This window comes from Myxocyprinus asiaticus, chromosome 45, assembly GCF_019703515.2.
Source record: "Myxocyprinus asiaticus isolate MX2 ecotype Aquarium Trade chromosome 45, UBuf_Myxa_2, whole genome shotgun sequence".
Classification (NCBI taxonomy): domain Eukaryota; kingdom Metazoa; phylum Chordata; class Actinopteri; order Cypriniformes; family Catostomidae; genus Myxocyprinus; species Myxocyprinus asiaticus.
The window spans coordinates 17,743,008-17,759,976 of NC_059388.1; the positions used below are offsets into that span (position 1 = coordinate 17,743,008).

The 16,969-nt window shown below is 39.5% G+C and overlaps 1 protein-coding gene across 3 annotated transcripts in view; it reads left to right on the forward strand.

Moving 5' to 3' along the window:
* LOC127435092 (plexin-A4-like) overlaps positions 1–16,969 on the forward strand; it is a 309,230-nt gene that overhangs the window by 16,361 nt on the left and 275,900 nt on the right. For all 3 annotated transcript variants that reach the window (XM_051688268.1, XM_051688269.1, XM_051688270.1), the window contains exon 2: positions 9,280–10,581. In XM_051688268.1, coding sequence (XP_051544228.1) covers positions 9,376–10,581 — 1,206 coding nt within the window. In that variant the 5' untranslated portion in view covers positions 9,280–9,375. The remainder of the gene's footprint in view (positions 1–9,279; positions 10,582–16,969) is intronic.

Genomic DNA, 16,969 nt, shown 5'->3' on the forward strand with positions numbered 1-16,969 from the left:
TTTACTGATACACTCTTTATGAAACTTAATGGGCAAATGAAAGCACATTAAAATCATCGCGATATTCACAATATTGGTCAATTTTACATTGTCAGCAAAATTCTCATTTATATCATTTATTATTCTATATATCTCCCAGCCCTAGTGTAACATGGCGAGACTGACAAAGAGCGGAGGGTGATATTTATATGCTCCTATCTCGTATGTAGAGCTGAAGAGAGAGAGACTGAGGCAATTTGGAATGTGTTAGATTGATGATAGTACAGACCATCAGGTGAGAGGAAAGACCTGATTTGTCTAAGCTCTGTATCTCTTAAAGGATACATAGGTGGTTCGTATTGGTTTAACAGCCCTTGTTTACTCCTTTATGGTGTGGATGTTTGGCCGAGCTTTAATATTGCACTGTCACACTAATGAATTAAGCAGTTAATTTAGAAGCCAGTACCAGGCTTTTGTTCTCACATCAGTGTATTGAAGACAAGTTTTTATATAATATAAATAAATATGCATGCTGTTTAACTTGCTCGCCCTATAGAGTTTTTAACAAAGGGAATTAGTTTCTGCAGTGACAATGGAGTACTTGCACAACTGCTTCCGCGTTGAAGTAGTGCACCTCAGGTGTTTCTGGTTGGTGTTCAGCATGCCTACATGCAGAGATTTATTCATGGGAAGGCAGATTATTTCTTTTGTTTTTTTTTGTTTTGTGCTGTCAGTTGATTTAAATCGATAAATCATTTCTGGTGCTGTGTCTCAATTTTATAATTTGCTGAATTTTTCCTCTATATTTTTTTCTTCTCATTTCTTAAACACCCATGTCAGAAGACATATCCCCGTGGTCGTGGAAAAGATGTTACTGTTTCAGAAGGGGCAAATTATTGGCCTGCATCAAGCAAAGAAAACACCTAAGGAGTTTGCTGGAATTGGGTTAAGAACTGTCCAACGCATTAAAACCTGGAAGGATAGTGGTGAACTCAGCTTCGAGGAAGAAATGTGGTCGGAAAGAAAATCTTGAATGATCGTGATCAGAGATCACTAAAATGCTTGAAGTCACATCGTAAAAAATCAACAGTAGGACTCACAGCTATGTTTAATAGTGAAAGAGCATTTCCACATGCACAATATGACGAGAACTCACAGGATTGGGACTAAATAGCTGTGTGGCCACAAGAAAGCCACTTGTTAGTGAGGCTAATGGGGGGGGGGGGAAATGACTTCAATTTGCTTGTGAGCATACAGATTGGACTGTGGAGCAATGGAAAAAGGTCATGTGGTCTGAGTCCAGATTTACCCTATTCCAAAGCGATGGGCGCGTCAGAGTAAAAAGGGAAGCGCATGAAGCGACGCACCCGTCATGCATAGTGCCCACTGTACAAGCCTCTGGAGGCAGTGTTCTGATCTGGGGTTGTGTGGTGAACAGTGGGACCAGATGACATTTCAGGAGCCAGTTTATGGCAGAGCCCTCCCTAACTGTCAAGGCAAAGAAGAGTGGCTCCATTTTGATTGGATCGTGGAAGGACCAACACAAACAAATGCCAAGCCCAGCCATCAGATAAGCTGCTCTGATAACTACCAGATACTTCAGAAAGTAAGGCCCTGGACCTTCCAACACGTTGGGAAACACTTCTGAGTTCCTGGCTGTTTGAGTTCAGGAGCAATAACTGAATAATAATCAACATAATGAATCTCTGGCCTGAGTGGTACATGTAACAATACAAACCATCCAACGTGCTAACTCTCTGCTTCACAGAGAGAGAGGATAACAAATCACCCAAAGTTCTCAGTGTCCATCCAAGAAACAGAAGATCGACAAAGTACCAAGTCTCATTACAAGAGACTATTGCAACGGCAAGAGAACTACAGCGACAAGGTTTAGCTTTGGCGAGCAAATGTTCTCCAAGTTTCATGAATCTGCGTGTTCCAAATGATGAATCTTCTTTCCTCAGCTCCTTCGTGTCCAAGGCTGTTGAAACAGAATCCAGCTCCTTCCCCACTGTAACTTGGCCCTAAGCCCCAGTGGAAGACGTGGTCTTCACCGAACTCCTTGATCGATCAAGAAGAACATAAATATCACTCCTAAACCTCTTTCCAGGGACCTTGGCATTAGTGTAAATAATCAGTTTATGATTTTCTAATGTTTTTTTAGATTACATAACCCATGTATCAAATGTCTTGCAAATAATCTTTATTTGTTTAATTGGGAATGTTTTCACCTTATTAATTAACAGAGAAACAGCAATTTATATTTCGTAAGATAGGTCATACTTTGCCATTGCTGCATCTAATTCAACCACTAACATCTTTCTATACTATACACTTTATTTACCTATTCATTTTTTAACTTTTAGCATATACATACCATTTTGTAGGTTTTGTTAATCTTGTTTATCTTTTTGTAAAAAACTCTATTACAACTGTGTGTTCCTTGTGTGGATGATGTGAAGAGCTCTAAAGGGTTGGGCTGCTCTCTAATCCTTCAGATTATTCAGATGCCTAACTCCCTCCAATTTACATATTTTTAGTTTATTGAATGATCCAAATGGACCATTCTTTAACTGTTAAGGAGAAACTCCTTAGCTGGTGCCCCGAGGATGGAGGGAGGGGCCGTCTGATATTAATAATCGCACACACATACACCTTAGTGAAGTGTGATCACAAATCCACACGTTCTTTGGTGTCTGAGGCCCAGTTAATTTCAGTTGGTGCCAGGGTGATTCTCACTACAGTTGCTTCAATTGGTCAGTTCTAGGCTGAGCAACGTTATGTAGCAATAAAATGAAGTCAGCGGACTATCTGAATTTACTGAATAACCAGGTTATCCCATCAATGCATAAGGTTGTTGAAACATGTCACGACAAATGCACGCCATAATCAAAGCTAAAGGTGGTCCAAAGAAATGGAGTATGCAAATTTTTTTTTTTTTTTTTTTTTGGCCAGGCAGTGCATTTCAAATGTAATAACTCATTATCTTTAGCGGCTCTTACTTATACATTTGCATTTCAACATTTATCGATATACAGTAATTATCAATGAAACGGTGACACAAAATAAAGATTAACACCTAAACATAAAAGCAGGTTGATGCATGCTTTCATCGCATCGCTCTCCTCCCTTACACATGGAACATAGCAGTGGCTGAAGCACATAGTTTAATTCAAAGAGTGCCGCTGGTGCCGACACACTTTGTCTCATTCCACCTTTTTTCATTTGCGTTTTGAGCTGATCTGTGGTTAAATGCCTGCTACAGACCTCCGTGTGAGGAGAAACTGTGAAATGCGCTTGGATTGGAGTGTATATACCTGCCATTGCTTTTTCAGGCCGGCTCGGGCTGAATTAAAGCTCTGAAAATTTTTCTTCCACTAAATTCTGAAGAAGCTGTTCACTGTAATGTTCAGAATATTTCTTCTATCTCTGAAAAGATCTGTGTTTTAAAATACTCTTTCGAACACTCATTTTAAGTGTCGTTTCTGGAACTAGGCAACTACAGGGCATGTAAATGCATTTAACCAGAAAATAGTGGGCCACACTATTTCAAAGCGGAAGTATGTCATGAGACCCAGTGCAAATAGTCCATTAACGTCCCAGTTCATGTCTTGAAGGAATATTCCGGATTCAATACAAGTTAAGTTCAACGACAGACACTGAATTTTTTAATGTTAAAATGCTCACTGTTTCAAAAGTACAGCCACAAGACATGTGTGTGCTAACATGATTTTAGTGTGATAAAATTGCTTAATAATCTTTTCTGTGTAACGTTATAGCCAATTTTACAACTTTGTTGCCATGACGATGTAATGTTAACAAATTCTAAAACTTTAAAATGACTGTAAACAATTACTATTTAAACAACTTCACAGCTCAATTAAGTTAACAGAAGAATCAATGCAAGTGCTTTTATAAAATTATTAGCTTCACATTTTAAACCCTCCAAAAATTGGCCCATTCACTTCCATTGTGAGTGCCTCACTGTAACTTCAAATTCCTTTTATTTTTTACAGAAAAGGAGGGACGAGTGGACATTTTTGCGGTAATCAATATTATGCCACAAATGCTGTCGATTGAGCTTAACTTGTATTGAACCCGGAATATTCCTTTCGAAGGATCTATCATTTCCCTATTCAATCAGGTCATTTACATTGGTCACTGTTTTATGGTCCTACTGAGATCTCATTCAAAAACTCAAAGTCCTCATGTCATAGTTATGAGTGATGAGCCATTTGTTTATTTGGTGAGATGGAGCCAGTGGACTGCAACAGGAAGTAGCTCAACGTTTAACCTAATCAGAAGATCTTCAATATGCCTTGTGGAGATAACATTCAATGCAGTCAATATGGATGACACCGGGCATCAGGACTGAGAGACATTAACAAGCATGCCTAGACAATGGAGAAAGTGGGAAAGAGAAAGTGTTTTGGGGTGCTCGTGTGTGTGGGTGTGTTTATCTTTATCTGCCTGTTCATCTGGGTGCATGCATCTATTTTTGTGTGTAGATCTTGGCAAAGTGTTGTGTGTTCATGAGCCAGCACAGATGGCTGCAGTTGTCTTTTTTTTTTTTGGTGTTCAGGAGACGCGTGCCTGCTCAAGGCAGCAAACACCCCTGACAAACACATTTTCATCCCAGAGTAAGACCTAAGTTCTTTTGATGAAGCAAATAAAGTGTGAGAGGATAAAGAATGCATTTGTGTGCGAGAGAGGGAAAGGAAGGAAGTGTGTGTGGGGTGGGTAGAGAAAGAAGTGTTTGACCGAGTCCGTTTGAACCGAGAGCTGCTAGAGAGGATTACAGACCCTCTGATCAGAGTGAGGGAAGAAATAGAAAAGACGAAAAAAATGAGAGCAAGGGAGAGTGATGGAGAGCGCGAGAGAGGACAGGCAGATGTCAACATGTCTCTCAGATCCACTGGATTTGTCTGACCAGCGTTTGGGCTCAATCCATTGCTTTGATATGCCACGACTTGGGCAGAGCTCTCGTTCCTGATGAATTCTGTAAAAAAAACAGCAAGTTTAATATCTGCATGTATCAAACACCACATCAATTCATAGCATCAGAAAATCTCATTCTAATAGAATAGTTATATTATCACTAATGCAACACTTTTGACCTCCACATGAAAAATGCTGCAGATAGCATCATGGAAGGGAGATTTTACTGTTTAACTATTAATTCACATAGCATATCTGATTTGTGTATTATACTGTATGAAAATTGTTTCAGTCACATAATGAGTTATCCAAATTATCTGGTAATCATTGGCAATGCTTCGAATGGTCAGCAGCTAATGGGGTCAAAGCTAAAGTTGTTTAACTTTGAGAATCATGTTATGACACTTGACCTGGGTGAAACTCTGCACCATGGGTAAGCTGTAGCTTGACGCTTCGCTTCTAAAGTTCAGTGCGTCGGGGAACACCAGTCATTGATGCATTTATTTTTATTACATGCTCATGTCTTAATGTTATTTCAATATGATTGTCTTTAGAATATTTTTATTGACATTAGAAATTAATAGAATTACACATACAATATTAATATAGATTGTGACCTTTCTATTCCCCTCTCTCCTGGGCATCCAAGAGTCCCATCAGGTGGAGCCCCCTTCACCCTCTGGGAGGGCCTGAAGATAATAAAAACCCCTGTCTGTCTGTTCTTTGTGTAAACATCACTCCTTTCCTTACTGTCATCCTTCTGTTGCCCTTTCCTCCAGACCCACATTAGGAATGAATCCCTCCATCTGTCTGTAGAGGGATGAGGAGTGAAGCCTATACTAATGAAACTTGAACAGGTGGAAGCGTGTGCAAGCGTCTGTATGTATATGCGATTTTGTCTACGTGTGTGTGTTTGTGACATGTTGTAATCAAAGTTGAATTGCACTGTTCTCAGATAATGCTCTTAGATCAGTAAGGATAAAGTCTGTATTGTTTGGATGCCCTTGCCCCCCCTCGCTCACATCTGATGAGATTTAAGGTTGAGTGTTTGCAAAGCCTGGAAAGGCTCCAGTCAAACAGCCTGGCCTTCGGTGAGTGTAGTGGTTTGAAGTCTTTGCTTATCAGTTTGAAATCCCGTTATAGTGACCTTTTATCTGACCCTTAAATAAAATCCTAGGATTTTGCTTGAAATGCAAATTAACGAGAAAATGGTGATTCTACCCTTGCCAGGACCCCCTTCCAACTTCAAGCCAGGATTTAAGCAGCCTGGTGTCAACTTATTTGCCATACTGATGCCCAGTATGGCGCGTATGGTGTTTGGCAGTTGGTACACATTTTAACTAGAAGGCCATGAATGAAAGAGCCATGCTGGACAAGGAACCACTGACACATTATAGCAGATAAGAAATTCCTGAAAACCAATCTGAGATGTGAATACAAGCATATGAATGCTAACGAATTGATTCCAACAACACTGTGCTTAGGAAGTCTTTTCTGAATCCTAGGTCTTAAAGATGGCTTCTTTCTACCCATTTCACAAGTAGACCTCATCTATTTCTAGTTCTGTAATCCAATGTGCAGCCACTTTCAAAAATGACAGACTCATAATTACAGATTTTTCTTCACTGTGTTACTGTGATATTTTTGTTTGGTTGTCTGAAAGGACAAAAGGAAATGCGTCAAGTGAGACTTCCCTTTTGGCAGTTGCATTCTAGAAAGACAAAGATTTTGAGTGAGAAGCATGAATATCCAATTATTTATCAAGCAAACACACGCACACACGCTAAATGTTTCCTCACATTCCCAGAGATGCTGCATGCGTGCGCGTGTGTGTGGTATTACACATGAATTCATTAGCACTCTTTGATGTGGCTACTCAGCATGTGGTCTCCAGTCCGTGTGTGTGTGAGTGCAAGCAAGCTTTCCAAAAGAAGAACTGTTTTTTTTTTTTTTTTTTTTTTTTTTCTCTTGACAACATGTAGGATATATGTCCCAGTTAGATTATCTCTGGCCAAGAGGTCAACACATATTGCCCATTCAAGACCCTGGGAATTCTGTAACCTGTCCAACTGAAGCAACGTATGGGAAGAGGCTTGGCTTGAAACCTAAACCCCTGTTTTTGAATGACCTTGCAGATTAGCTGATCATAAAGCCCATTGCTAGTTGGCTTTAAATAATTTAACACCATGGATTGGAACAAATTACAGGAAATAAATCTTGTTGTTGGAACAAGATATGTGTTCCCTTTTAATAATCGCTGGGATCAAGTCATTTACACACGATGCCGGATAGGACATACAAGACTCACACACCAATTTTTACTATCAGGAGAAAATTCACCAAAGTGCTCATCTTGTCAGAACCCACTATCCATTAAACATATTTTACTGGACAGTCATACCTCTACACATCTGAGGAACCTGTATTATTCAGTTGATACTTTTGAAAAGGTTTTTAATCAAGTGAATCCAAATTTAGTTTTAAGGTTTTTAGGAAAAATGAATCTTGGAACACCTTATTTAACTCTTTAAATAACTAAACCTGGCTCCTGCCATGAATATAGCTACAGAAGCTGGCATGGCGTAAATGAAAAACAAACAAAACACCATGGATTGGCATGGATACTTGGTCAGAACGCCCAGAAATACACATGCCACTACCATACCAAACAGTTAGTGGTATGATAGCTGCAAAGATAAGTCAGTGTTTTCAGAGCAGTGGCTTAGAAATGGGCAAAAATGCTTCAAATTGAGCCGTGGTGCTCCAATGGGAGAAAGGGGTTCTAGTCCAACACACGTTAGTCACTTTCCACCATCGGCCGAACTGTTCTAAGCACGGTGAGTAATGGTTCCAGTAGCATTTCTGGAACAGTTGTCTTAGCTAACCGTACTCAACCATGTTGGTGAAATGCCTATAGTACGTGGTGACTCATGATTGGTCAATTACCCAGTTAGTCCATTCTAATCCTGATTTTGGATAAAATTAGCCCAGATTGGTACAAAATGTAGCTATTTAGCACTGGAAACAATTTGGCCTAACGGTCGAAAAGTGGCTTTTGTATCCTGATCCCAGTCCTTCCCTCTTTTCCAAGTGAATTCCTGTTCTCTCTCTATTTAGCCTATCTGTAAAATGATGTCACTTCCAAAAAGTGTTTGAATATGTGTTGTTTGAAAGAGCTGCTAAAGTGGTTGCTTGATGGGGAAAATGTTGATGCATCTCTCGGCTGCTTGGTTCTTACATCTCGGATGTTGTTTTTATTTTTTATCAGCTCATATCTTTACTCAGTTCTTTCTCACTTTAAATGTAATCGGTAGTAAATGATACCTGCTGTAGCGTTGTGAAGTGGTTCTCTACTACAGTGTTCTATCACAAAACATTATCCCCCACTGCTCAGATTACACACACTATATATTTCAAACCATTCCCTGCAGTACACTGCTAACTCGGCAATGGTAAGACCGTTCTCGCGCAAAATGGAAAGTGTACCGACCCCTTTATTACTCTCCTATGCCTCTGAGTGGGCTAACACTCTCTCCCTTTGTGCATCTCTTTGTTTCAATAGCTAATCATTACTGTGGAGTCCATACCCTTCACTCTGTATAACACCTTTATGCCCACTACATCGCCTAAGCTGTGATTTTCACATACTGTGAACCTCAGCATTTAAGTGGCAGCCTAGCATACCACTGTTAGCTTGCTCTGCAGCTAAAAATCTAGAATACTATACTATATGACTGCATATTTATATATGTGCGTTTAAATCTGTTTTTTTTTTTTCTGTTTTTTTTTGGTGCAACACCGCAGACAACGGAGATGGGCCAAAAGTTACTCCATAATTAACTTTTCTTTTTTTTTTTTTTTTGCCTTGTCTTTGTGCAGCATCTAATTGGCCCTATGGTCCACCTCTACTCCTAAACATTGAAGTCATCTGAGTTCTCTGCCACTTCTTCAGCTTTCAGCAGGTGAGCTTTACTATCTGGAGAAATGGGAGAAAACCAGCAAACCATGCAAATCGAATAAAGATGGGAAAATCAATTAGAGGGCCAGAGGTCTGTCTGTGAGGTGGGGCACAGGCAAATAAATTGTGCCATACTTGCTTTTAAGTCCTGGGGAAAATGCATTATCCCATCAAGAATGGCATTTTTTCATGCCAACTGTGTGAGCTCCCAGAGTGCCCTTTTGCAACTCTAATTACTCATGCACTTTTCAAATGGCTAAAAAAAAACACTTTTTTTAATTATTTGTCTTCTGAGGCTAGTCCTCCCTTCCTCTGTTGGGAATCTTTTGTGGAACATTGATTACTAAACTAATGCTATTATCTTTTGTAATGCTAAAACTCTTCTGTTCTTTCTCACCATACAGGTACAGAATGTCCCCAACTTCTAGAGAAGCCTGAAAACTGTGACCGAGTACAGGCAGCGAGTAGCGGACAGAGACACACTTTCCATAAGGTACAGGATGGCATCCCACAACACGAGATGGAGCTTTCTAACTTTTTCTTGCTGCATCATTGTTCCCCTCATGGCTTCAAGGCCACAGCAGCCTTCAGCGGCATCCAAAGTACATGAGGAATACAGTACGTTCCGAGCGGAAAACCCTGAATGGACCTTTAACCACCTGGCAGTGGACCACAGAAATGGGAATGTGTACCTTGGGGCAGTAAACCGCATTTACAAACTCTCGCCAGGGCTGGTTGTACAGGTGTCGCATCAGACCGGCCCGGATGAGGATAACCGGAACTGCTACCCACCCCGTATAGTGCAGCCTTGTAGCGAACCACTCACATTGACCAATAATGTCAATAAGATGCTGCTCATGGACTATCGAGAGAACCGGCTGCTGGCCTGCGGCAGCCTCTACCAGGGTATTTGCAAGCTGCTTCGTCTGGATGATCTCTTTAAGCTTGGAGAGCCCTTCCATAAAAAAGAGCACTACCTCTCTGGCGTCAACGAGAGTGGCTCCGTCTTTGGGGTCATTGTGTCTTATGGCGACGCCTCGCCTGATAAGCTGTTCGTGGCCACAGCTGTTGATGGAAGACCGGAGTACTTCCCAACAATTTCCAGTCGTAAGCTCACCCGTAACTCTGAGGAGGATGGTATGTTCGCCTACGTCTTCCATGATGAATTTGTAGCCTCAATGATTAAGATTCCATCAGATACTTTCACAGTGGTGCCGGACTTCGACATCTATTACATTTATGGGTTTAGCAGTGGAAATTTTGTGTATTTTCTCACATTGCAGCCTGAAATGGGCGGAGGCCCAACGACTGGGTCATCCTCAGCCGGCCGTGAACAAGTGTACACCTCCAAACTGGTGCGACTCTGCAAGGACGACACTGCATTTAACTCGTATGTTGAGGTTCCTCTTGGTTGTGTAAAGGGTGGCATTGAGTATCGCCTACTGCAGGCTGCCTACCTGTCCAAAGCAGGTACTATCCTGGCACGTTCACTGGGCATAGGACCTGATGCTGACATCCTATATACAGTGTTCTCAAAAGGACAAAAGAGGAGGCCAAAGGAGTCATCTCAAGAGTCGGCACTCTGTGTGTTTACCTTGAAAGAGATCAATGAAAGAATCAAGGACAGGTTGCAGTCATGCTATAAAGGAGAGGGAACACTTGATCTTGCCTGGCTCAAAGTGAAAGACATCTCATGCAGTAGTGCGGTAAGTGTATTCTACACACCCTTGCTTACTAGCTACCTTCCATTAGGAGAACATTACTCATGACAGTTTCTATAGTAACACTCTTGAGTCACAATGATTGATGTGAGCACTATTGTTGCATTCAGGGCTAATCATAAAATCATATACAAATTAAAGTTTTTGAAACAAGACCATTCATGTTTTTACCAGACTGTGGAGCCAATTTTTGCAGGATAAAGGCTCACAAATCAGGTAGTGCCCACTGGCAATGGAAAAACCATTTGTGATCAGTTACCACTGGCTGTGCTCATAACAAGCCTTTTTGATAACACAGAACAAGGTTTTGAAATATATTGACATTTTTAATGGTTTCCTAGAAACTAGTGACTCTTTTGAAAGCAAGGAAAGCTTGGGCTAAATGAGACTTAAGAATTTGTCAAGTACATTTCAGTGTACATTTTATCTATAGAGGGATTATATTTTGTCATTTATCAACTGGGGCATAATGGGATGTTCAGGCGACTACAAAAACCTACCATGGTAATACTATGGTGTTTTGGTCATGTACCGTGGCAATACCATGGTATTTTTTTAAAGAACAGTTGAGTACCATTTTATATGGAACATATTAATATAATCATTTTTACCATGGTACATAAAACAATGGTATTACCATTTGATACATTGAACATTTGACGAGTACTTTTTGTAAGGGGGAAAGGTTTCTTTATGAAGGGTAGGATGTGTCAAGTTTTTCTTTTGTGGATTGAACGTGTGCTGTGATAGACAGACCTACACACACATACGTAAAGGCACTCACACACAAGAATAAATGTGAAGCAGACTGTGAGAGCATGCTGTCTCAATAAGTGTATAAAAAGAGAGGGAGGAAGTGTAGGAGTTATGTTGAGGAATGGTGCCATTTCCGTGTGCACTGCAGTATGGCCAATGCAGCATAAATTAAAGCGGTAGTGTCACAGCTAGGAAAGAGAGATTGATGGTCTGCGTCTCCTCCTACAGTAACTATGGCTACTGGCTCCTCATTTAAAAGCCAGGCAAGTGTTTGATTGGGGGAAAGAAAAAGACAAATGCTGAAAAACATTATGGGTTTGTTCCAAAACCTAGTGAGCTGCCATTGGAAGCAGCACTTTAAGACATTCCAAACACTTTAAGGCTGTTCCAAAAGGTAGATACCTTTAGAAAGCAGCATAATTAAGATATCTCATTTGGCTAAATTCTAAGGTATCATATGAATACTTACCCAGTTTAACATGATAGAAAATTGACTGTTTTACCCAAAATGTGTGTGTTATGCCTATTTATGCACGTCGCTCTTCTTGCGTCACCTTTATTGAAATCAGTTGTGAGTGGAGTCTCCCTTGTGCTGTGCGTGAGGAAATCTATTCGAATGCTAGTTTCCTATCATTGAATTAAGTTTTTCTACCTATGAAGAGTGTTCCAAATCAGTCTCTTATGAGGCTTCACTTCAGTTTGGATGCTACTATAGAAGACAGCTGCCAATGTAGGCAGGAGATAGTGTGGTAGCTCACTAGGTTTTGGAACATACCCCAAATCTGAGACTGACAAATACCATGCTCTGTTATTGTTCAAATGCTCTTCTCTGATTCATGTGCTCTCTCACACAGATGTGTACAGACACGCATGCATACATAGGCTTATTATGGATAACAAAGTTTAAATTCTTAATGGATGTCCCTGGTCCTTTGTTCAGTAGGCAGTTACCTTTTTTTATCTTCTAAAGAAAAAGTTTTGTTTTTATCAAAATATAATATAACTTTCACTGCCTCCTAAATTACATTTCTCTTTGCTGACCTATCAGCAAAAGCTAAAAAAAAAAAAAAAAATATTAACCAATAAAATCTAATCCTCACAGAATGTAAACTTTTCACAATCCAATTATGCCCCAATGGATAAAATCGTGTTCTATCCCATTTCTTTTTCTTTTTTTTTCTTTTTTTTGCTTATACAGGTGCATCTCAATAAATTAGAATGTCGTGGAAAAGTTCATTTATTTCAGTAATTCAACTCAAATTGTGAAACTCGTGTATTAAATAAATTCAGTGCACACAGACTGAAGTAGTTTAAGTCTTTGGTTCTTTTAATTGTGATGATTTTGGCTCACATTTAACAAAAACCCACCAATTCACTATCTCAAAAAATTAGAATATGGTGACATGCCAATCAGCTAATCAACTCAAAACACCTGCAAAGGTTTCCTGAGCCTTCAAAATGGTCTCTCAGTTTGGTTCACTAGGCTACACAATCATGGGGAAGACTGCTGATCCGACAGTTGTCCAGAAGACAATCATTGACACCCTTCACAAGGAGGGTAAGCCACAAACATTCATTGCCAAAGAAGCTGGCTGTTCACAGAGTGCTGTTAACAGAAAGTTGAGTGGAAGGAAAAAGTGTGGAAGAAAAAGATGCTCAACCAACCGAGAGAACCGCAGCCTTATGAGGATTGTCAAGCAAAATCGATTCAAGAATTTGGGGGAACTTCACAAGGAATGGACTGAAGCTGGGGTCAAGGCATCAAGAGCCACCACACACAGACGTGTCAAGGAATTTGGCTACAGTTGTCGTATTCCTCTTGTTAAGCCACTCCTGAACCACAGACAACGTCAGAGGCGTCTTACCTGGGCTAAGGGCAAGAAGAACTGGACTGTTGCCCAGTGGTCCAAAGTCCTCTTTTCAGATGAGAGCAAGTTTTGTATTTCATTTGGAAACCAAGGTCCTTGAGTCTGGAGGAAGGGTGGAGAAGCTCATAGCCCAAGTTGCTTGAAGTCCAGTGTTAAGTTTCCACAGTCTGTGATGATTTGGGGTGCAATGTCATCTGCTGGTGTTGGTCCATTGTGTTTTTTGAAAACCAAAGTCACTGCACCCGTTTACCAAGAAAGTTTGGAGCACTTCATGCTTCCTTCTGCTGACCAGCTTTTTAAAGATGCTAATTTCATTTTCCAGCAGGATTTGGCACCTGCCCACACTGCCAAAAGCACCAAAAGTTGGTTAAATGACCATGGTGTTGGTGTGCTTGACTGGCCAGCAAACTCACCAGACCTGAACCCCATAGAGAATCTATGGGGTATTGTCAAGAGGAAAATGAGAAACAAGAGACCAAAAAATGCAGATGAGCTGAAGGCCACTGTCAAAGAAACCTGGGCTTCCATACCACCTCAGCAGTGCCACAAACTGATCACCTCCATGCCACGCCGAATTGAGGCAGTAATTAAAGCAAAAGGAGCCCCTACCAAGTATTGAGTACATATACAGTAAATGAACATACTTTCCAGAAGGCCAACAATTCACTAAAAATGTTTTTTTTATTGGTCTTATGATGTATTCTAATTTTGAGATAGTGAATTGGTGGGTTTTTGTTAAATGTGAGCCAAAATCATCACAATTAAAAGAACCAAAGACTTAAACTACTTCAGTCTGTGTGCATTGAATTTATTTAATACACGAGTTTCACAATTTGAGTTGAATTACTGAAATAAATGAACTTTTCCACAACATTCTAATTTATTGAGATGCACCTGTACATGTGTATTCCGTTTAACATTACTTCACATTATATGGAGGTTAAATGCTTTGCCATTTGCTGTTTCGTGTTGTCCTTTACCAAGGGACTACATTAGTTATGAAGCAACATGGGCATGTTTATGCTGATTCACAATAAAAATGCATTAAGCAGATGCATGCAAATATTCATGCAGGGCTCGACATTAATAAGTGGATTTTTAAAGGGGCAAATGAAAGAGAAATTTACTTGTCCGACCTGACAAGTAGCCTGATTAAAACATCAATAACGAAAAAAAACGGCTGTATTTGTGTTATAGCCTATACCTGTGACACTTATTACAAAATGAATATTCTTATTCTGCTGTTTAAAATAATCCAGAATGCCTGAACAGTCAAGTTCATTTAGAAATTCCCCCAAAATCTTTGTGATATTCATGTAAACACAGCGAGTTATGTCTAAAGTGAACGTAAACAGTGGAGAAAAAGCAGATTTGTATAAAAATGTTGGACTTAAATGTGACCTAATAGACATGCTGCTGTCTAGTGTTTTTTTTAATATTAACCAAACAACCATAACGATAAAAAACCAGTCACTGCTCTTGGCTGGATAACTATAGTTGCTTTAAAAAGTATTAATGTTATAATAATACAGTGAAGACCAATAGTGGTTTTATGTCACACATCACTCTGAATGTTACTTTAATTCTTGATACTGCTGTTAAAACATTTAAAGCTGTAAAAGCACTTTTGTTTTATTATTTGTTCTATTATTTTAATTTCAATTCATTAATGTTTTTTATTTATTTTTTTATTTTATTACTGACTGTTTATTAGTCTTGAATAATTACTTGAGAACTTTAACAATTACATAAATTACAAATAAGTTATTTGTTGTGGTATCGAATCGTCAAATTTCACTACCGACTACTGAAATTTTGATTCTGTGACAATGTATATTTTATGCATGGTAGATCTTGCTGCAATAACCTGATGGAAAAGTAGAGCTCATTCCACAGAACTGTGAGCACCCCTGCTATATATGATGGCAATGGAGGCTTTTCTTTATTTGCCTACCGTACATAACATAATATACCATATGACAATACCCTCCCCTTCCCAGCACAGTTTACATTTTCTGTCACAGAAATTAAGTTGATTTGCATACTATTATGCTAGGCATCTGTCGTAATTTTAGAAACATACAACAGAAATTTTGACATGTTACTTCAGCATGTAACTCTTACTTAAATGTCTGGAGAGGAAAATGGGCAAGTAACTTTTTTTTTTTTTTTACTTTGACAAGTGAATGACCAATTTACTTGTCCAAATGACAAGCACATGACAATGCTTAAGATCGAGCTATGTTCATGTGTCTCAGTGAACAAACTCTGATACACTAAGGCAATGTTCTGACTATCAGTACAAATCCATTTTTTGTGCATATACAATTGGAATCTGATCACATTTAGCAAGTCTGAATGGCAAAAAATCACATGAAATAGGAATTTTACAAGCTTCAAATTATGTGGTTTGAAATCCCATTCAAATCCCATTTCTGGAAATCCATTTCAGTCCAACTGCTCCGATCAGATCTTAAGTGTCTTTTTGCCATATGTCACTTTTTTTTTTACGCCAAGCAAAGATACTATACGTCACACATTGTTGCAGGAAACAGTGGGAAAAAGCTGTGGTAGCGAAGTGTAGGTTTAGCTGAAAATATTACTAATGAAATCTTACCGCGCGCATACAAAAGTTCGACAACCACATCGTTTCATCAAAGGTGGCTATCACACGAGTCCACCAGTCACTGCTAGTCTGTCTGGACCACACACAGCTTTGAACTATGATACTGGTGGAGACAACAGGATGATATAAAACCATGCATGCCAGCCTCCTCTGTCTCTGCCACTTTTCATAAAGCTTAGTCCAGCGCTGCAACTACACATAAGCTAAAATCTCTATTCCATTCCCCTCCATGTTGTTTTTTTGCGTACTGATGCAAAGTCATCTGCATTGGTTGCTATAGTAATATGCCAGAATATGAATATACCCACAGGTCACACAAATCAGATCTGATCAGTAGCGACACAGTGCAGACAGTCCATCAGGAAGATCGTATTCTGATCGGATAACCACATAATCATTATCTGGACTGAGTCTGAACATGGCCTTACATTTGAAGCTGTCCCAGGACAAGAGCGAATGACATCTCTCTTGTGCTGTTCTGCGTCTGAAGTTAAACGTTCTTTGGGTGAGGCAGTCTGGATCTACCCTCAATGGGATTGACAAGATAAAAAGTGGGCAATGGCAGGAGTGAGAGCCAAGTGTGAATCTGGTATCTACTTGGGTGAAATGGAGGTTTCACTAATATCACTTGCATGATTTTACAAGAATCACAGTTGTGGTTCTGATGGGTTCATGTTTTAAATAATGCATGACAAACTGAATGCTGCTTCGTCTGAATATTGCAGTAGTACTAAGCCCACGTCATTTACTTGGGTATAAAACCGATACAAATAGCACACAACAGAGAGAGAGAATATAATACACAATCAATAATAATGAATAATAATAAAAAATAGTGATAATCAAATGTAAAAAGTAGCCTATATGTATGTTTATGTGTACGTATTACATGTGCGAGAGAGTCTGGGGGCATAATCATTTGATACAAACTAGAAATGTATAAATATATCTAACTAGTCATAAAAGAAGAATCCCATATATGGCTCAATCAACAAACAACAAAAGATCTATTCTTATGTGCTCTTTACATTCCTCCTTCTGAATCTCCTTACTATAATGAAGACATCTTTGAGACTCCACAATCAAGTCCAGGCCCAGGGAACTGTGCTGGTGTATGGGGATC